At 34.0% G+C, this 23,031-nt stretch overlaps 1 protein-coding gene and 1 pseudogene across 1 annotated transcript; both read right to left on the reverse strand.

Annotated features, from left to right (window-relative positions):
* Positions 1–613: 613 nt before the first annotated feature.
* LOC143548065 (uncharacterized) lies at positions 614–1,474 on the reverse strand. Its single transcript, XM_077039331.1, has one exon. It carries the CDS (start codon positions 1,472–1,474, stop codon positions 614–616), a length of 861 nt encoding a protein of 286 aa, XP_076895446.1.
* On the reverse strand, positions 974–4,503 carry LOC143548060 (putative disease resistance RPP13-like protein 1; annotated as a pseudogene).
* Positions 4,504–23,031: the final 18,528 nt, after the last annotated feature.

Raw genomic sequence — 23,031 nt, forward strand, 5'->3', positions numbered from 1 at the left:
AAAATTGTTCAATAAATTGCCAAAATAAATTTGTTCAGATAAATAGAGAAATCTGGATAATTAATCATATGCAGTAAACCACGGATCAAGAAAACTAAGACAATCACATAAGAAACAAATGTAGTACTATCGGAAATGGATTCTAAAATGTAGCACATGAACAGTTGTTATATGTTCCTCTTTTAAGCCACTTTCAAGTTTGACGTTATCAAGCTATAGACCAATATGCTATAAACATCAAATTAATATTGTGAGTCTGTTGGATTAACAAAACTATATCAAAATAGTGTTCCATGCAAACAAAACCAAAGTGAAGCCATATGATTTTGATGAATAGGACATAACTAAATACGGTACAAAAATAAATTTTTAATCCAGTAAACCCGTTTGAATTTAATATGAGCTGGCATTATGATACATACCTGGTTTTAATTAGTGGTGGGAACAGTTTATAACTTTTATTAACCGTTCGTATTAGTAGTAATAGTTTAACTGAACATTTGTTTGATATGTCGATATTTATGTTAAATTGAAGTTAGGCAACCTTGAAATTGGAGATCAAGCCTACTGCCATGTATTCAGACCTTCAGATTGACTTCACCATAGAATGACATTAGCATATGTCGATGCAGGGGATGTGGGAGATGAGGGACCAGAAGCTGCCTCCTTTCCTGTATCTTTCTTTCAGATTCAGAGAACCATACCCTCTTAAACTCAAAAGCGAAGGAAACAGCACTACAGGTAGATCCGTCATTTCAGGGCAGTTGAAAAATGTGAGATGCTGGAGACGGGCGAGGTGTTGGGGATGCGACACTTTCTTTAGCTTAGGGCAATTGGAAAACGAGAGATGTTGGAGTGAGGTGAGGTGCTGGAGTCCCATCGTAAATGATTCCAGTTTCTCAAATCCAATAATACCAAGATCAGTAAGAGACGAAGGAAGAAGATGAGGAGAAAATAATTCGCTACTACAATCATCCCCATCTAAGTATAGTTCGACAAGTGATGCTGGAAAGTTTTGTGGGCCCCATGCTGAGATGGACTTCTTTAGCTTACCTATTATTAGGGAACTCAAGTTGGGAGGCCAAACTCCACGAGGAAAACAAATATCCATTCTTGGACAATTTGTTATTTCCAGTCTCTTTAAGGAGGTCAAACTCGGCAACTCATTATCAGGAAATGACTCTAGACTTTCACAATCTCTTATTAACAATGTGGTGAGGTGAACAAAGCTATTCAGTTCAATGATTGATCTCATATTTGCCCAACCATCTATAATTACATAATCAAGCATTGGTGTGTTGCTTGTGTTGTTCATCTTTTCTCCTCCCCACACTCTTTCCAATAGTTTCTTACAACCCCAAATTTTAAGTGACTTTAGCTTTTGCCCTCCTGTTGGAAAGGATATAGCTGTAACTGAAGTACAGTTCAAGAGAGTCAATGCCTCAACACTTTCTGGACAACCGCAAAGTTCCATATTATCACAAAAAGATATCTCCAAAATCCTAAGAGATGTTAGGAGGTTATTCCTACAACTATCATCCTCTTTTTCTCCTAACCTCACCAAATTATCACAGTGACACACTTCCAAATACCTTAAATTTGTAAGAAATTTACTCGCAATTGCTGCTGAGTCCCATAAATATCTTATTTCATTACACCCAAGTATATTTAGTTCTTCAACTGCCCTAACATGCTCTATAACACCTTTCTACACCACATCATTAAGCCCTGAAATGCCTATTATTTTCAACTTTGTGACCATAGAAGCTATTTCAACCAGCCTTCTTAACACACCACTATCACATCTTTCTATTTTTAGAATACTCAATGGAGGTAGTGCCTTGAGTTCAACTTCAACCAAATAAGGACAGTCTTTTATATAAAGATGCTTCAGGCTTGGAAACACAGCCTCGCTATTCATTGACCATTTTTCCCACGCATTCATATGTGTAAAACTAAGAATTTCAAGTGAAGAGAATGCACCAACAATTCCAAGTAACTCCATGCCCACAACTTTCACCCCATCCAAGCCTTCAATAAACAACTCCTTCAGAGATTGTACCTGTCCAATTGCCGGTAGAGATGTACATCGTTTACAGTCATGTATCGACACGTGCTTCAACCGATGAAACGAGGGATCCCCAACCCATTTTGGAAACTCCCCCGTATGACTTAATATTTAGTTGTATTAACTTATCATTACAAGGCATCAACTCATTCAGGACCTCTTTTTCAAGCACTTTGTTTCTTGAAACATATGGCTCATCACTCCATACAAGCTCCAACTCACTAAGCCTCTTTTGTGAAAAGTTAGCCTCACGTGCATGAATCGCATTTTCCACTTTTTCCAAGCCTACAATGGTAGTCTTACCACATAGATTCTTGAATTCTTTAAGTTTCTCTATCTCAAATCTGCTCTCACCTCCAATAATGATTTTCGAGAGAGTCTGGAGGTTTTTTAACTCACTGATTCCTAATGGCAACTTCTTCAAAAGTGGAGTGTCCCTAACGTCAAGATGTCGCAGATTTTTAAGCTTTAAAAAGTTGTTTGGCAACTTTGTCAGTTCATCACACCCGAATAGGGTCAACGTCTCTAAATTATAAAGATTGCATACATTTTCCAGGAGTTGTGTAATTTTAGTTCAAGATAGATTAAGATACCTCAAGTGACTTAAAGCACCAATGGTCTCTGGTACCTCACTTATTTTTAAATTACACAAACATAAAACCCTTAACAATGCTAACTCGCGAAATAAGTCAACAAGGACCTTACTCGACAAATAGAAATGTTGCCATTTTTCAACCACCCCAACAGACGTTGCCACAAATGTCCTCAAACTTTTGGCTCTTGTGATCACCTCAAACTTCTCGTATGCTACATATTGCTCACGGTTAAATGACATATGGCGGCACTTCTCCAAAATCCCCTTCCTAATATTCTTCTCTGTTTCATTGTCTAACCTTACAAAAAACTCACTAGAAACAGATGTCGCCAAGTCATTCATCAAGTCATGCATCACAAACATTGCTTCGTTACTAGGCGCATGCTGAAAAAATGACCTTGACAACAACTCTTCAAAGAATTCATGACCCAAGCGTTCTTTATTTGAATCACTTGAAGTTGGTGGATGCAAAAACCCTTCTGCCATCCATAATAAAACAAGCTCCTCCTTGTCAAACAGGAAATCCTTGGGGAACAAGGAGCAGTATGCAAACAACTGCTTCAAAGGTGCAGAAAGGTCATGGTAGCTTATTCTAAGGGCCGGGAGAATTCCACCTTCATCTTGTAATTTCCATATATCATTGTTTGACACTTTCTTCCAGTGCTCTATGTCATCTTTTTTAGTTCTCAACAATCTACTGAGTGCTATCAAAGCCAAAGGTAATCCACCACATTTTTTCACAATACCTTCAGCATATGGTTTGAGTGACGAATGTGAATCAAAGTTGTTTACACCTAATGAATGTCGAGTAACTAAAGACAGAGCATCGTCATCTAACAGCCTGTCTAATTGCTTGTTTAGAGGTTTGCAAACCAGCTGTTTGAGCAAATGATCCTTCCGTGTTGTTATTATGACTTTACTTCCAAGAGCACATGTATGAAACGGGCCAACCAAGGTTTTCCAATCCTCATAACTCTCACTCCACACATCATCTAACACCAATAGAAATCTTTTTCCCCTTAGGTGATTTACAAGATCTACTTGAAGCAAATTTAAATCTGCGAATTCCTTGTTTATACCTGTCACAGATTGAAAGATGACTTTGCTTATACCAAAGCTATCAAAGTCATCTGAAACGCAAACCCATGCCTGAAGTTCAAAGTGATCCTTGACTTGCTTTTCATCGTACAAGAGTCTAGCTAAAGTAGTTTTCCCAACTCCGCCCATACCAACTATGGGAACAATGCTATAGTTTTGATCACATGGTTCATCATCTGGTGACAATAACTGTTGGACCAATGCTTCTTTCTCAGCTTGCCTTCCAACAATACTAGTTGGATCGACAACAGAGGATTGAATTCTTCTATTACTACTATTATTTTTTGGTCTGGTTTCCCCTTCCACTTTCAAGCCAAAATCATCTTTATGCTTAAGTAGATCTTGTAGTTTGGAGGAAATATCATCTAACTGGTTAAACATCGTAGTATTCCGTGAGAATTTTGTGCAACAACTTGGGATTAGCCTTCTTACCTTGCTAGTCATGGTTTCTGACTCGTGGGTGAACTCATGATGCACGGCTTCAGTCAGCCAACTGTCAAGTACGTCATCTATGTCGTAAGCCAAATGCTGGAGATCTTTCAGCCATCGTTTCACAGATTGGCTGGTTATCTCCTTCCGAGAAGCATCAGCAAGCACATCTTGTATCTGGATTAATGATCTCTGCCACTTTTTCATCTCAGCATCAATTCCGTTGTAGCGTGCAATCTTTTTCAGAGCTGCAGAGGCCAGCTTCTCAAAGAGCACATCAAGGAAGGCAGAAACAACAATTTCAGCCATTGATTTTGGTGGTGAGATTGTTGAAATTGGTGTAGACGAAGTTGTTGATAGTGGACTGGGGTTTCATTCGTTATTAGATGAAGGCTTATATTATAGTTTTGTACTTATGGTCTTATATTTTAAGTTTAAATATTGATATTTAATTTCAGCCATTGCTTTTCAGAGTCAGATTACCACCAGAGACGGTCCTATCTGCCGACCAAAACATTTTTTTAAGATGACTTTGTATTTTTGTGTTGGAATGAAAACCAAACCAAACCAAACCAAAACTAACTTTAACTTTTCATTTGGCTTGCTTCAAATTAAAATTGGTTTTTGCTTCAAATTTTGCCACCTTGTTGACTTTGAAAGTTAGTTCTAAATATTATAAATTCAAATACATTATATTATTCCAGTAACTGTTAAAGTGTTGAAAATTCAGACTTTGAAAATGTTACATTAATGTATATAATTATTATTCGTTTTTATAAGAGGTTGCAATTTTGATCGTTGCATTAGGTGTGTCGACTGATCTTCAGACACGATCAACTTCTTTTTAGGTTCAACCGAGCCAACTGTCACGTTCTCGTGTTCTTTTAAGCGCTTCAGCATCTGCAACTTCAGTCTCTGCAGCCCAGGACATTTGATCTGGACCTACCTATCCATGTACACAAAACTTAGAGCGAATAAGATTCGTTCACAGAACCTTTTGAGGGTCAAAGAAGAATTTTCTTTTTCAAATCATGCCCTTGGTTTGAAGTATTTGCAGAATAACTCTGAAATTTTTATTTTATCTTGACTTTTCATAAAATGCCAATTTCAGTCTCTCAACTTGCAAATGATCTGCTTAAGTCTCAGGTTTCCAATGAACTTTGCATGAGTGACCTTGACAACAAAACATATGATTTTGAATAAAACAAACGTTTAATAAAATATGTACGAACACATAAAAACTTAAAATCTTTTTGGTATTTTCATATATTGTAATATTTCGAATATATAAACATGATATTTTGAAGTTGAAACATAAAATAAAACAAGAAAAATGAAAAAGATAGGAGTAAAGATGAACTTAATATTATATTACAATAATATTTACAGAATTTTCTAATGCTATAGTATTTTTGCGAGAAAGATCACAACATGGAATCACATTGATCGATAACGTCCTAGATTACACTTCTATTTGGATATTATTATGCCAAGAACCCAAAGTCGATTGTAGATATATTTTTTCAACTATAAACTTAACAAGTATTTTGATGTCAACGTGATACGTTAAGGTATGAATTAAGCACGATACTTATGCGGTCCCCTGTTAATCCGAAAAATTACAAAATCCATCATACCTCTGGCATAGATTGTGTTCATCAGTATCACCCCAAATTGACTCCGACCCCTAATGATTGATCAAAACATTTTGAGTTTCTTTAAACTTTTTGCAAATTTTCTTTCAAACAATTTTAAAGGTTGAACCATGGACTTACATGTCACTCGGACTTCCAAGCCTTCATATAAAGTGTTTATGACTTACTTGTTTGCCCTACATTACGTGGTTCTAATATACCTCTTTTTGTTTGACAAATTATCAACATTTTTGTTGTTGATTTTAAATACTTTTGAGCATATTGAAGTATTTCTGCTTTAACGATAATTTGATTTTCAATATTTATTATTTAAAGCAAGAACAATTTTTATTTTGACCAATCACTAACGGGTTCGTGTATGACTGACTAATAACATTTTTGCCTTCATCGATATGACTTATATTGAAGTCGGCGGCCGCTTCATAAGAGTGTAACCACTAGCATAGGCAGGTATTTAGGTTTATATCACTACGACACTTACTCATTTGTCAAGCCTATCTACACATTTAGCAATGATCTTATTGGCTTTTGATCTACTCTTTTCATGTGCTAGGATCATTATAAATAATTTCTTATAATTTTCTAAAGGTCGGATCAATTTCTCAAAATTTTATAATTTTGTAATATCCGACTCCCTTTAAGCAGGAGCTTCCTCTAAACGAGAGAATATATTTTGAATCTTTTTCTAATTTTCTTAACTAAATATGATTAAAATATAAAATCTTTTTGGTGAGTTAAACATAACTCATTTTCTCCCTCTAAAATTATGACATATTTGAAAAAATATATACAAAAAGATAGATATGTTTTTTTAATCAAAATTGGATGATGGCTTTAGTGAAAAGGTCAGCAAAGCTGTTGTCAGATGGACTATCTTAAGCATGCATTATCACATCATATACCAAAGTTGAAGAGATTCAAACCGAAACCCAGCAGCAGCTGATGCTGGATCCATCACTTAAGAAACGCTCGACAAGTTGTGGTTGATTCATTTGAACAAGTTTAGTGTAGTTGAAGCACAAAGTACCATTTCCCTTCCTTGAAGTTTATCCTCCCATGTCGCTTACGAAAGACTCGAATCCTCCATCGAATGGTTTAGCATCAAATAGCAAGGGTTCGTCTCCCATCATATGTCGGGTGCAACCACTATCTAAGTACCAAATACCCTTGACAGTCCTCCTTAATTGACTCTACATGCACTAAGCGTTTAAATAGACATGGGTTCCCGAGACTTAGTAGTCTCGGGAAGGTCAATCGTAAATCGACCAAACTTGATTTTATTTCCTGAAAACAAATTATATCTTGGCGACTCATCGCTTGAAGAACAGTCCCTAGGATTCCAAGCACAAAGTTGTTCCTTGGTTTTGAAGATTTTGTACGTTTGTTTTCAAAATTTTAAAACTGCTTTTAAAACTTTTCAGTCTTAGGATCCTTTTTTATTTTATCCTTTTTAGTTTTTCAAAAAGGTTTCTTTTTGCGTTTTTCTTTATTAACACGGGATCTCACGTCCACTTCACTGGCTTCACTATCAGCTTGATCAGTCCTTGAATCTGGGCTACTAAACACACATTTTGGGGACTGACTAAGCCGCCTTTTAATATCAAGTTGTTGCTTTAACCAATGCTTGCAATGTCTTGCAACGTGAGAAGAATTACCACAAACAAAACAACATTTTCTCTTAATAGCACTATAGAACTCATCAGAACTATAATATGGTTAGTGCAGTGGGAAAGGTGATCCTTGGAAAGGAACATGATAATAAAACACATTTGATGTGTGACCCCGACCATCAAAAACATTAGTATAATATGGATCAACAAAATTTTGTTGATAGTGATCATAGTGGTTGATATCAAAAGAGTTGTATACTGAGGACTTTGTGAATGATTTGTTGTTTGAGAAAATGATCTTTTATTTGGTGGCACATATTTACATGAAGTACTAGATTGATTATCATTTTCAAACCACTACGTGAAAAAAGGGCTTTAGCCACACATGTGCTGAAATCGGTTTGCCACACTTCAGATTAAATGTGTGGATAAAGGTCACCAATCATAGTTTCAGCCACACAACTTTTATTTGTGTGACAAAAAAAACACACCTGCTAGAACTTTTAGCCACACATGTTTGGTTTATGTGACAAAAACATACATGTTCTGAACCTTAGTCACACTGTACACAGCCGGACGAAACCTTTAGCCACACTTTAACAAAAAAACAAATGTGACAGTTACTAGCCACACTTAGAAAAGTGTGGCCGAATGTGATCTACGACCACAATAGGTTTTAATGATGTGACTGAATGCAAATACATATTGTCACACTTACGGGTCAATGTGACCATATAACATTTTTGTTAGCCACTTATATGCTTTTATGTGTGACTTAAAGCTAACGATGACATTAAAACAAAACGCGTGACTGGTAACATTTAATGGTCACATTTTAATTATTTCATATGTGGCTAAAAGCTAATATATATGGTCACGCTTACCTATTTATGTGACCATAAAGCATTATTTGATAGTCATTTATAATATTTGATGTGTGGCTAAAAGCTAATAGTGACAGCAAAACAATAAATGTTACTATTATTAGTTAATGGCCACACTTTATGCTTCATGTGATCATCACCTTCACCTCCTCCCAATTACAAACCTAATCCACAAACATCAATTGAAGCTCATTACTCTTTTTCATCACTTTGCTTCTTGCTCCAAACTTCATCAACCATCCTGCGATCAGATCTAACGGGGGTTTTTAACATGATTAATTAGAACCCTAGAGATGTCATAAACATGTTAGGGTTTGAGTTTTGTTGAGAACAGTTGGCTGACAGATTCGTTCTCATTTATTGATTGGTCTGTAACTCAATGTTAAACAGTGATTTTGTAATCTGAGTCTAGTTTCCAGAAAGGTAAATTTTGTAATTTTTGGATGAGTGTTGAATGCCTTTTATGATTTTACAAAAACATATGTCAAAGCTGATTCGAGGAGTTATATTCTGGTTCATTTTTCGGACACCATAACTCCCTAATGACAAACCCAAACGGGTTGGTTCCACTTCTGGAACTTAGTATTATGAGTTTAAAAGATAACCCAATTGGTCTTACACAATTTGGTTTAATGAGTTGATGGAACCATTAAATTAGTTTTTGTTGCGCAATCTGCTGAACTGTTAGTACCTATCTGTAATGGTTGAATTATTGTGAGTTTTCTATGCATGAGAAAACTATAATAAAAATTGTTTGTGAAACCTGATTCATATATCCTACTGTGGTAAATTCTGTATAATTTATTTTTAATCTTTTCTTTGTGAATAAAATCAGTTTGTACATGCCAGAATCTTTCTCGTGAACTGAATGATCATAAGTTAAGTTGTATGATGGATATTTGGTTGCTTTGCCATGATATGATGCGTGGATACATTTAAGAACTTTGGTACTGTTGACATTACTTATTATGACCAACGATTTTTCGGGTCAAGTTTGTGTTTGTGCATGAGTTCATACGTGGGTCTTAGAGTCATGTGTTGTTGAACATATTCTCATAACTTAAAACACTTGTACTAGGTAACAGTTAGCGAGTCAAATGCATTCATTTGGTTTTGAGAAAACTCTATTACATGCGACACCAGGTTTTGGATTGAAAACACGGACATACTTATATACTAGTTTTGAAAACACTAAACGTTTGCCTATACTTGTTTTCTGGATTGAAAACACAAAATGTTTTGAAGTATTGGTTATGTAACCTGCTAAAACAGGCAAAAACAAGCTGAACTGCTGATTTTTTATTGCTGAATTGCTGAAAAATTGGTCAAAACGCGTTGAAACGATCTGTTAAGTGCCGAAACGAGCTGTTAAGTGCTGAAACGGACTGAAAAATCACTGAAACGAGCTGTTTAACATGCTTTTTGCTGTAAAAACGAGCTGTTAAGTGCTGAAACGAACTAAAAACTCGCTGAAACAAGTGGTTTAACATGTTGTTTGCTATAAAAATGAGCTGTTAAGTGCTGAAACGAACTGAAAACTCGCTGAAACGAGCTGTTTAACATGTTGTTTGCTATAAAAACGAGTTGTTAAGTGCTGAAACGAACTAAAAATTGCTTAAGCGAGCCAACACGAGTGTTTGTACTCGACGAGTTGGGTTTCGGTTTAGGCTTATTTCTCAGTTTTTTTATGCTGAACGTTGACACGGGAGAAAACGTTTTAGTTTTTTTTTTTTTTACTTTTTTCGTTTTTAACGACCCGAAACCCGTTTAGACCCGTTCCGACCTTGACCACTTTGACTAGGACCCGTTATGACCCGAACCTTTTAACCCTGACCCGTTCCGACCTGAACCATAACAACCTTTATTTTAATTTACCCGTTCCGACCCTGACCCGTTTCCACCCTAACTCGTTCCGACCAATAACCCGTTTCGACCCAACCCAACCCATTTGCCACCCTTATGTTTAATGTATATCAACGGGTTAGGAGAGTTGTGCCTCTTATGACACAATTTAAAAAAATATTCAAAAATAATAAAAAAAAATCACAAGTCAAAATATAAATAAAAAACGGAAAAAGTAAATAACTAAAACATTTCCTCTGTTGTCCCTATTAAAAAACGACCTGTAACCCGTTTTGACCAGTTCCGACCTTGACCCATTTTGACCCGGACCTATAATGACCCTGACCCATTTCGACCCATAACCCGTTTCGACCCAACCCATTCCATCTGCTACCCAATGTTTAATGTATATCGACGGGTTAGGCGAGTTGTGCCTCTTAAGACACAATTTAATAAAATATTCAAAAATAATAATAAAAAAGTCATAAGACAAAATATAAATAAAAAACGGAAAAACTAAAACATTTCCTTCGTTGTCCTTGTTAAAAAAACGACCCGAAACCCGTTTTGACCTTGACCCATTTTGACTCGGACCCGTAATGACCCGAATCTTTTGACCCTGACCCGTTCCGACCCGAACCATAACAACCCTTTTTTTATTGACCCGTTCCGACATTGACCCGTTTCAACCCATAACCCGTTCCGACCCATAACCCATTTCGACCCAACCCAACCCATTTGCCACCCCTATGTTTAATGTATATCAACGGGTTAGGCAGGTTGTACCTCTTAAGACACAATTTAAAATTATATGCATAATGGGCCATTATAGATTTCAAGGCCCAATATGGTCCATTAGGACATGTATGACTTGTTTTTGTCTATTATGGTCTAATATGACTCCCTATAACACGATATAACCCTTAAATATCTAATGTTACATATCACATGCCATAATAGGCCACTAAGAGATTTCAAGCCCTAAATGGCCCATTAAAGCGACTATGACATGAAAAAGGCTATAATAGGCCACTAACACCAACAAGGACCAATAAGACCTATTGATGAAAGTATCACATGTTATCGGCCATTAACATCTAACTATGACTAATGACATTCCTATACAACCTTCTTAGAGCAACTATGATGTGATAAAGGCTATAATGGGCCACAAACACCAGTTAAGGTCCAATAAGGCCCATTGATGAAAGTATGACATATTATTCCAAACTATGACTCACTAAACTCATATTCAACCATTTTAGAGCAACTATGATATGATAGAGACTACAATGGGTCACTAACAACAATCAAGGCCTAATACGGCCCATTAATGCAAAGTATGACGGCCAACTATGACTCACTACACTCCTATACAACCTGTTAACGTAACTATGACATTATAGAGACCATACTGGCCATTAACAATAATCAAGGCCCAATATGGCCCATTAATAAAAGTATGGCATGTTATTGGGCGTTGACACATGCCTATGGCTCACTACACTCATATACAACCCTCTTGTAGCAACGGGGACATGATAGATGCTATAATGGCCACTAATACCAATCAAGGCCCATTGATGAATGTATGACATGTTTTGGGCATTAACATCTAACTATGACTAATGATAGTCCTATACAAACTTCTTAAAGCAACTATGACGTAACCAAGGGACACTAACATCTAACTATGACTAATGATAGCCAAATAAGGCCTATTGACGAAAGTATGGTGTGCTTCAGGCGTTAACACCTAACCATGACTAACGACACTCCTATACAACTCTTTTAGAGCAACTGTGACATGATAAATGCTATAATGGGACACTAACACCGATCAATAACTAATATGACCCACTAATGAACGTATGGTTTATTGGGCGTTAACACTAATTAGTACACACTTATACAACTCTTTTAGAGCAACTATAATATCACTTGTATTTATTTTATATGTTTTTATATTTAAGATACAATTTCTTATACTATTTAAGGTTTAATTAGTTGTTATATATATATATATATATATATATATATATTTCCACTAACAACTCTTTATTTTAATTGTTAAAAATAAAAATAATTAATTCTACTAAGTTCCTATTAATTTCACTTTCCTCAAATTTTCAAATTAAATTCACCCTCTCTTTTCTTCAAAAAATTTTGAATTTCTCTCTCATTTTTTAATCAAATTTGACCACATATTTAACCTACCTTTTTTTCTTTTTCTTCATTCCTTCTTATTCTTATTCTTCTTCATCTCTCTACACCCACCATAATCCTTCATCCTTAATTCTCTAACTCACTCAATTCTTAACCAAATCATCTGATTCCGGGCTCTAATCTTATTATTTTTGTGAGAGGAATTCACATGTGGAGTCGATTTCCATCAATTCTATCTCGATTTTTTCCGGATTCGTGTTGAGTGTGAAGAACCCTAAGAACCAAGTTTGGAGATTTTCAATTTTAAGTGTTATTTCTTGTAATTGAAGCTTAGTACACCTTCTTTCATCGCTAAAAAGGTATGTATTTCACTTTTAATTGAAGCTTAGTATATATTCTTTCATCGCTAAAAGGTTAATTGATGAATTTGAACCCTAAAGATGTCATAAATATGTTAGGGCCGAGTTTGAGTTTTGATGACAACAGTTTGCTGACAGATTCGTTTTTGTTTATTTATTGGTATGTAACTTGATGTTAAACGATTATTATTGAACGATTGTTGATTCTAGAATATAGTTCTATGAGTCTAGTTTCCAAAAAGGTAAATTTTGTAATTTTTGGACGAGTTTTGAATAGTTTTTATGATTTTACAAAAACACTGGTCAAAGCTGATTCGAGGAGTTATATTCTGGTCTGTCTTTCCGAAACCATAACTCCCTAATGACAAAACTAAACGGGTTGGTTTCAGTTCTGAAAATTAGTATTATGAGTTTTGAAGACAACCCAATTGGTCTTGCATAATTTGGATTATTAAGTCAATAGAACCATTAAACAAGTGTTTGTTGTGCAATCTGCTGAACTGTTGGTACATACCTGTAACGGTTAAATTATTGTGAGTTTTGTATGCATGAGAAAAATATAATAAAAATTGTTTGAGAAACCTAATTTTTATATTCTACCGTGGTAAATTTTGTAGAATTTATACTTAATCTTTTCTTAGTGAATAAAATCAGTTTGTACATGCTATAATATGTATCGTGAACTAAGTGATCATAAGTTAACTTGTATGATGAATGTGTGGGTTATTTGCCATGATACGATGTGTGAATACATGCTAGGACTTTTTTTATAGCTGACATTGATTATTATCAACAAGAGTCGTCGATTCAAGTTTGTGTATACATTATGTTTAATGTGATTGTGCGTGATAGTCTTCGTGCTATGTGTGGACGTACCACGGTACCTAGGAAGGGTGAAAACCATCATGGTGGGGCATCACTTGATGGATCACATGAGGATGTTGTTGGTAGTGACGATGTCGATGGTCTACAAATATATACTTGTGGGAGACACGTCATCTATCGTGCCTCGGGATACCTCTGGAAAGAAATTTATTGTAAAGATTTGGGATAGGTATGTTTTTAGTTTTAATATTTTCATTATTTATGTTACAGATATACTTACTTGGTTATTTCAATATTATAGGTTTGCGAGTCATGAGATTCATATATAGGAATATCATAAAAATACTAATCAAGCACTATGATGAACATTGGGCTACATTCAGAATGGTGCCAAAGAATGTGATAGTTCGTATGTTTGCTCGTTTTCGGGTAATATATTAGTTAATTATTTTATATCTGCTTGGTTTGGTTTGGTTCAGTTTAAAAGTTATACGGCTTGGTTTTGGTTTACATAAATCAAAAGCCGTTACCAACGGTTTGGTTTATGGTTTGACGAAAAACTGCGAAAACCGGACCGAGAACACCCCTACTTGGCTTTGAGGTTTCGCCTCACATTAACCCTTTACTAGTTATGATGCTAATATTATAACAATTTTAGGTTCAAAAAGTTAGAGCCGAAATGGAAAAATAACAAGGAAATGAAAGGATTTCAAGAAACGAGTTGGAAGAACGAGTGCTACGAATGGAACAAATGGAAAAAGAACTTAAGGAAAATGAAGAAAGGAGGCAAAAACAATTGGATGAGTTTATGAGAAAGTTTGAGGTCGGTAGTAATTAGTAGTAGTTCTAAATATTTTGAATTTATAACTTATTAGTGAAGGTTTGGTAATGTAAACTCGTTCTGAATTTATGTTATTGGGTTTGTTAAACTTATGAAATAGCCACATTTATCTATGTGTGACCAAAAGTATGATAATAACCAAACTTTATATTACAAAAGCATTATGTGTGACAAACGGTAAGACAATGGCCACACCACAAACTACAAAAGAGTGTTTGAGTTGCCAGTTCACATTTTTAGCCACATTGACAATATCTCCAGTGTCTATATGATATGATTGGCCCCACAATACCTCACTATGTGTGACGAAAAGTTTGACAATAGCCACACTTTAAATTACGAAAAACATTATGTGTGACAAACGGTAAGACAATAGCCACACTATAATCTACAAACGAGTATTTGAGTGGCATGTAAACATTTTTAGCCACTTTTAATATAACATCCAGTGTCTATATGATATAATTAGCCACACTATTATTAAATTTAAGTGGCCATTGCTTTGCTATATCCACATGGTATAGGTCACAATGCAAGCTTAATACAACCGTATTGGCCAGATTATTATAAAATTTATGTGGCTGAAACATGAATTCATGTGGCTCTATACGTGCAATGGTCACTCATAGTAAATAGTCATGTGGCCATTTCTAACGTTTAGCCACACTTATTGGAGAGGCTTCTCGATAGCCAGCAACTAATGCCTGTACCCTTTAGCCATACTTATAACCACATAAGGCCACTAAAAACTGTGTGTGGCCATATCATACCCACAATGTCACGACCTTTGGTCACATATGACCTGAACCAAATGTGTGTGGCTAAAGGCCTACGACCACATTTTTTTCGTAACATTTTCAAAATAGAAGCAAAATACATCAATTTTGACATGGAACCTTTAAAAACCCATAACATAACAACATTCAAACAATATTAGTGTTCTGTTGCTTACCGCTGGAAGATTCAAACCGTCGAAGTAGCAGGTGACGGCCATCCCCCGCAATACTCATCGGGGGTATAGATTGGGGTCATACCCTTTTTTTCTTGACTCATCACTGGCTCGCATTATTATTGGTTGAGTACAAACCCTGGAGTCCATATTGTTGAAGGATTCGGTGATCAGAGGAAAATGGTAAGCGGTGAATTTTATTGATTATATAAAACAAAAATCACATATACACATCAGTTAAATGGGACTAAACATGGGAAATAATAGCACAATTAAGAATATGAGTGCTACATAACACACTCAATATAGCAACAACAATACAAGATACACATAACTATCTCAAAAACCACAAATGACATATCCAATTTCTGACAATCTTCAGGGGATTTACTACTTTTGAATAGTTTTCCATATGTCATTATGAGCAAATTATCTCCTAGCTTGTTCAACCACTATCGACACCATGTTTAATGGTCTTTGCAAGAACGGGTATAGCAGTAACACCCTAAAGTTATTCTGTTATTATAAACAGAGCGGTTTCATTCCTCAATTAATCACATACAATATATTAACTGAAGGGCTATGCATACCGGGCTGGTTACGGGCTGCAGGACGGTCATGAAGGAGCTTGAGGAACGGAATCTTGAACCTAACACTGGTACTTACACTACCAATATAAAGGATTGTTTTATAATTTGTGTATTATAACAAACATTTTTGTCACATGTACTTCAGCTCACAACTATCAATATCAATGCAATTGAATTCAAAAAGTTGGCTACCAATAATACACTACTTCATCATTATATCAAATTGTTGACTTTTAGTAACGATTCTTCATTTAATATCAATCACTACCTTCAAAAGAACACTTTACCATATATCCGTTGACCAAACAATAGAGTTTACTGCATAGAGCCTTTGACTTATACCAGAAGTCAAACTGTTGACTTTTGTTAACAGCGCCTGTCATACTCATTAACAACTACCAACAATCCATCCATTCAACTTGCCAAGGATTTAATCTGCAATGCTGTTGACTATTTAGTCTTCATAGCAGTTGACCTGGTATCAGCTGATCGTTGACCAACTTTAATAGACCTTGCAGCAAACTGACATTGAACACCAGTGACCAACTGCCGAGATTTAATTAGCCTTTCAAATTGACCACGCTACAATCTACATCATGTTTTTCATATTTGCAATTACTTACACTGAAACTAACAGTCTTTGACTTTTAACGCCATGTTAATGGTCTCTGCAAGAACGGTATACAAATAACGTCTTGAAGTTATTCGGGTGGATTCCTCAGTTAATCACATTTTTTAACAAATCTTGATTGTGCTTACAGCCTCAATTACAAGCTTTGATTATGTCCAGAAAAAGTTTGTTTGTTATCAATTTAATGTTAATAACTTTAAAACAATTCAATAATTCGTTTAATTAGTTTATAAAATCCATTGAATAAACAGTTGAAACAAATGAGTTCATAACACAATTTAAGAAATAAAAAAAAGAGAATTCGATAATGTATCATTTGCAGTAAAACACAAATGTAGCAAGATCTCTAAAGAAAGTGAAATAATCACATTAGATACAAATGTGGGTAATATCTGAAACGGGTGTTACATGTTCCCTTTATGTCACTTCTTCATCAAATATATACAAAAAAGAGAGAACAGTAAACCACAAGAATATACTCTGCAATCTGACCAATATATATATATATATATATATATATATATTAACATTATTTAAGAGTAGTTTTATCATCTTTTATATATAAATTTTTGATTGCATATATTAATCACAAGTTTACATATGTGTAAAATTTATATACTAACAAATTTACATATGTGTTAAATAAAACATAAATATGTATAAAAACTAATTTTCAAAATTGTAATCGTAAATATAGATATAAAAAATGATAAAACTACACTCAAATAACATTAACATACAAATTTTTTTATAAAAAACATTAGTTTTCAAGGGTTCCTTAAAGTTCTTAAATAATTTAAGGGTTCTATAATGATACTCATATATATATATAGGGGAAGGATCAAGAGAGAACTCCTTGTTTGGGAGAGAACTAAGGAACTCATAACTCTAGGGTTATAATTGTAAATTGGCTCCAACAACATTGCTCCTCTGTTATACGGACTCGTCGACCTCCCTTAGCAACGATCTAGATACAAGCCTTCGTTCTATATAAATTAACACCTGCAAATCGCAATTCATGACAACTCGAATGTTCAGAACCCTAATCATCGATTATTTTAATCGTTTAACATGTTAATTGCAAGTATTTCAGTTAGAATATTTAATTTCTTTCTTTTTTATGCTTTACTTAATAAATTGATGGACAATATGCTTGTTTCATGTATTAACTTGATAGTTTAATTGACTACTAGCAAGTTACAACATGAATAGTAGACAATCGATTGTTAAATATGATTTATTAGGAATACAGAGCGCTTGATTTAACCTAATTACTGGATTAAGTTTTACGATGTGTAATACATGTATTACATACCATGTATTATGTGTGTAATACTGAGTATTGCACATGTGTAGTATCTATTTATTTAGCAACATGTGGTTCATTTGTTTTTTTGCGATTTTGAAGTATATGTTAAATTTGGGTCTCAATTCTTTCTTTTTAATTTATTAGTACAACATTGGTTTTCAGCTTTTGTGGTTAATCATCAACGTAGGCTTAGTCAGTTCTTTGATTGGGAATGTCTTCCAACTAAAGTCTAAAGAAAATTAGTTGAAAATAAATGAAATAAATAGATGATTAATGCTCTTCAACGAAATATGTTGCAAGTTTGAATCAACTTTGATTTCTGCTTTTGTTTTTTCTTTGTTAATTTGATTTTTAACAAGTATTATGATAATGATCGACTATTATTTTTAATAGGTTGAAGCCTAAAGAGAAGAAAGAACATCAGCATGCCCTCAAATATGGTATCAACATAAATAATCTTTGTAAATTTGATTACAAAATCGGGTCGGGCATGAAAAACTCGGGTAACCCTTGTCCTTGCCGATATCCGGTCCAAAACCAAAATAAAAAGGAATATGACATGACCTTGAACCGAATGTAATATTGCAGATTCGGGTTGCGATCTGGGTTATTGGGTTTTTCTGTCCAGCACTAAATGCACTCTCCCTGTATTACATATATGTAACTAGTTTAGGCCCATGTATTACACGGGTAATTGTTGAAAATTTTAAATTTTGACCATTAAGTGAAATACAGTCAACAAATTGATCATATATTGTTAATACAATGACAATTAAATTAAAATTACAGAAATTACATAACTAAGATTACACAAATATGTTACAAATAAGTAAAAACTTCCTTTTACAATACATTTGTGATTGTATTAGCAGATATACATTGTTTATCAAAAAACAAAATCTTTAGTTCATGTTAGCTTTAACTCTTAATAAAATAACATATAGGCCTGCTTATAACTCTTGATATAGCCATATATAGTTGTACGTGTGACAAAAAAGGTTCTCCAAGTACATACCAACTCTAGATAAATGATAATATATATCCATGATACTAATAAAAAAAATATTCATATACATAAAATATCATAGCTTTTAATCAATTAATATGATGTCATTTGAGAACATCTGCTCGTGTTTATAAAAAAAACCATGATTATCCTAAAAACTATATACCTTAACTTTGATGATATAATCATGCTTAAGATCTTTACAATTTGAAATTGATTAATCATGATAAATTTGTTGTCATTAATATTCTGTGTATGAGAAATTTTTAATTGACTTTATATTTTACAATTAAAAATTGTATAATCAAGCAACATAAAAACCGAAAATTTAAATATAACAAAATGATTTGTTTAATTCATATGAATGTATTTGCCAGGAAAATGAAAAATACATGCTAACATTAAAACCATGTTCAAATAATAACGATTATTCTGAGTTAGAAGAATATTAGAAGATTTAAAGTTTTATAATCGTTGAAAGTAGGGCTGTCACTTTTACTCGTAACATGAAACCCAACCCAAGAAAACCCGTACCTGAACCAAACTAACCCTAACCGAGAAACTCGAACCCAAGAAAATACTAACCTGAACCTGAACCGAAGTAATTCCAGGTTGGTTCTTGGGCCTGAATTCTAGGTTTCGGGTCAACCCGAAAACTTTTAATTTTAAAATCATGTGTTTTTAGGTATTATAGGCTAAGCCTTAGCCGCTAACGCTATCATGATTTAGTCCAAGTCGATTGTTCTCATTCCACATATTATGAATCGAATGTTTATTGTTTATTATTTTGAATATAAACCATAATAAACACTTTAATTAATACTTCAAAATTCACTAATCGTCTCTTGTCAATCCATATAGAGAATACTTATTATATGTAGTAATGGATTTAGTTGGAATAAGCCTATAATTTTAATGTTATATATTGAAAGGACTTAAAAGATAAAGACCATATATGAAAATTGGTTGAAAAAAAAGGTGAGGAGGGCTATGGTATTGACAAGTGGCAAAAATGGTAAGTGTATTACTGACGTGTCATATCGAGAATTACACATGTGTAATACCACACTGCTAGTATTACATATATGTAATAATAATAAAAAAATACATATATGCAACTTGTTGACTATTAAAACATTGTATTATGCAGCTTTGAAGATGATTTATGATCATAATGATGATATGTGGTCTGCCTGGTGCCGTTTGATCTTTATATGGGTAAACTTTTGTTCCCGGTTACCCAAAATAACCATTACCATCATCCCATTAGGTGAACTACTACACGACAGTGCAAACTCTACACCATCAACTAACAAGTGTACAAAGAAATCATGCATTGATGCAAGCATATTGACCAGATGAAATGAGCAATAAAAAGATGTGGTTGACTGTTGATGAGGACTATTTTTTTTGTTTAAATATTTGTACTATAAAAATACATTCGGTTATGAATACTTTCGTGGTTATCGCAGTCTTAACATATTTAGTTTTGAATTCTCTATGTTGGTAATGGTTCTAAAATTATATTATCTGATATATCACGCAACGAAATGACTGGACCGGAATGGACCATCTACAAATGGGTCGTCCAGATTTTGAAACAGGTTCTACGGGATGGGTTGGCAGGTTTCACATGTATGTTATAGACCGCCCATTAGCAGCTAATTGATTTTTAAACCGTGTTTTAAACAAGATTTGTGGAACCGCTTTACACCATAAATGGTTTTTTTTGACAAACTATGGGATTTTTTTATGCACAAATCTCGTGTGTATTCGCGAGTAAGTTATATGATATATGTACTTCCAAATATTGTTACTTAGTTGTGAGAATTCATCTACTGCAGCTCCAGATAGTAGTACAAATGGTCAAAATTTTCCCATGCTTTTTCATGGTTGAGGGTTGACTAACAATAGATAGGTTTTTTTGCATGAATGTTACATGATTTGTTTGCATGAAGTGTACCACCAATCTATTGCTACCTTGTAAACTGAATGAACTAATGGTTTACATGATAACATTGATTGAATTGGTTTATATGCACACTATATCTCAAGATGAATGTGAATATATGCAGCAGTAGGAGTTTCATGGGTTTGTGGTTCCAACAATGTTCCTTTGGGTACATTTGTTTGTAGGGTGTGACCCGTGAAAATTTATATGGCATAAACTATATATATATATATAGGTATTGGATCATTTCAGAAGTTTTTTTACTTGCGGCGGGAACGTAACAAGGATTCGGTTGGTAATGGGTTTGGTTGTAGCAAGATTTACATTTAGAATGACAAACCGGCACGATGTGGCGATGTAAAACATGTTACATGTAGTTGTTTAAAGCATTATTCGATAATTCTAATATATGGACCAATAAACCCGAAAAAAAGAACCCAAATCAAAATTGTAGAAATAAACTTAAAAATTTATGTATCATAAAATTAAAGTTTGGAACATAAGAAATAAAATCTTGTTACACTTTAAAATCCATGCCAAGCTCTTGTGAGAAAGAGCAATACACCTTTGTTACTTCTTAGTTGTTCTTCTTGCTTGTAACCAATGCCATCATACCTACATTGAAAGGCTATAAGATTGTTTTTATTCTCTATAAAAAGAATGTGTATAAAATTAGGTTATCTTACTTCTTGATTAAAAGTAAACTAAACAGTTGTAAACATTAAAAAAAACAGATAAGATAAATAACTACACAACAAATTACACTTATATACCAGAATAACAAAAATAAAGTACCGATTCAGACTAAAACATTAGATCCGGATATTGTCATAATGATTTAACATTCTAAATAAGAAAATTGGAATTATGTCCACACATCTTCAAACTTGAAATTAAAAGTCACAGTTGCAGTTGACGTTGAAAGTCAAAAAAGGACAGTTTGCAGAGGGTTTTGACTTTTGATTCAAGGGGTAAAGCGCAATACTGGAATACGTTTACTTCGTGATGGTTTGTCATCCAACAAATCAACTATTCAGCAAAACTAAAGGGCCAAAATACGAATAAAATATAAATAAAATAAATTTTGAATTTACATAATTGACATAAGACAATTTTTTGGCTTCTGCAATTGAAGAGAGATTTCTTTACCATAGTTTTCAACGAAACTATAGTTCTTTTATTAATATTATCCTTGTTATAAAAGTATTGATTTTAAAACAAATAATTAGCTTTTGTATTTTTAAAATGAACAATAAAATTTTTGCGGGTCAACCCAACACCTTTCAACTCTTTCCAGAAATGGCCCGTTAATTAACCGGTGTATTTTTGAAGTGAACAATAAAGTTTGTGGGTCAGCGCAACGCATTTCGAGCGATTGTATAAATGGCCCGTCTCAACTCAAAATCGTTTTGACCCACCCATAAAGAAAAGCTAATTATTTGCATACATGTATCGCCACTTCTTGTGATTCAAGTTTTTATATGTGAAAAGTATTAATGAACACAAATTATATAACATTTAGAGTTGGCAAATTCAACCTGGTTACCTCTCGAAGGGCCGATGATCTGGGATATGTTTCCATTTAACAGATAAGGCAGAATAGTTAGCTGATAAGAAAAACTCGCCAAAAATTGCCCAAAGTTTTAAGTAAGCATTTTTTTATATTCAATAAAAGAAGGAGTGGGCATTTAAATCAGATAACAAAAAAAATGAACCTATAGATTCAATACCGGCCACAAATAAGACTAAAATGCATGTTTTTAAGAGCATAAATCACATTTCCATTTCTTATCATTGTGCTTCCTACTTTAGTAGTGTTTTCCTTTTTGATCCCAGTAAGATCACCAAAGTGTAGGTCTGCCAAGTGTATTTCTATTAGTTGCTACAATTGCATCATTTGTGGAACAATTTCACATGCTATTGCTGCACCCATAGCCTCAACTACATCACATGTACCTGCAGATGGTGATTTAAAAAGGCAAGGACTAGAAGACGCTCGGCTATTCATTCATTTTATTACTAAAGTTATTCGGTTCATTAACAAACCTACTTTTAAATTACCCAACAAAGTTTTGACAAAAAGAATACAAGTGCTCTAAATCATCACTTGACATAAGATTGTATATGCTTTGAGTTAAATTAATTGTCACAATACTTTTAGATAAGATAGCATAGCAATGGTGTTTTTAAAAATGATTCAATTGGCCATAAAGTTCAAAACAT

The sequence above is a fragment of the Bidens hawaiensis genome, unplaced genomic scaffold, assembly GCF_021521415.1.
Source record: "Bidens hawaiensis isolate Kalapana, Puna unplaced genomic scaffold, B.hawaiensis_p1.1 tig00014902_1, whole genome shotgun sequence".
Classification (NCBI taxonomy): domain Eukaryota; kingdom Viridiplantae; phylum Streptophyta; class Magnoliopsida; order Asterales; family Asteraceae; genus Bidens; species Bidens hawaiensis.

Bases quoted from the DNA above. Each gene is read 5' to 3' on its own strand.
- LOC143548065 (XM_077039331.1), bottom strand. From the start codon at position 1,474: ATGGAACTTTGCGGTTGTCCAGAAAGTGTTGAGGCATTGACTCTCTTG.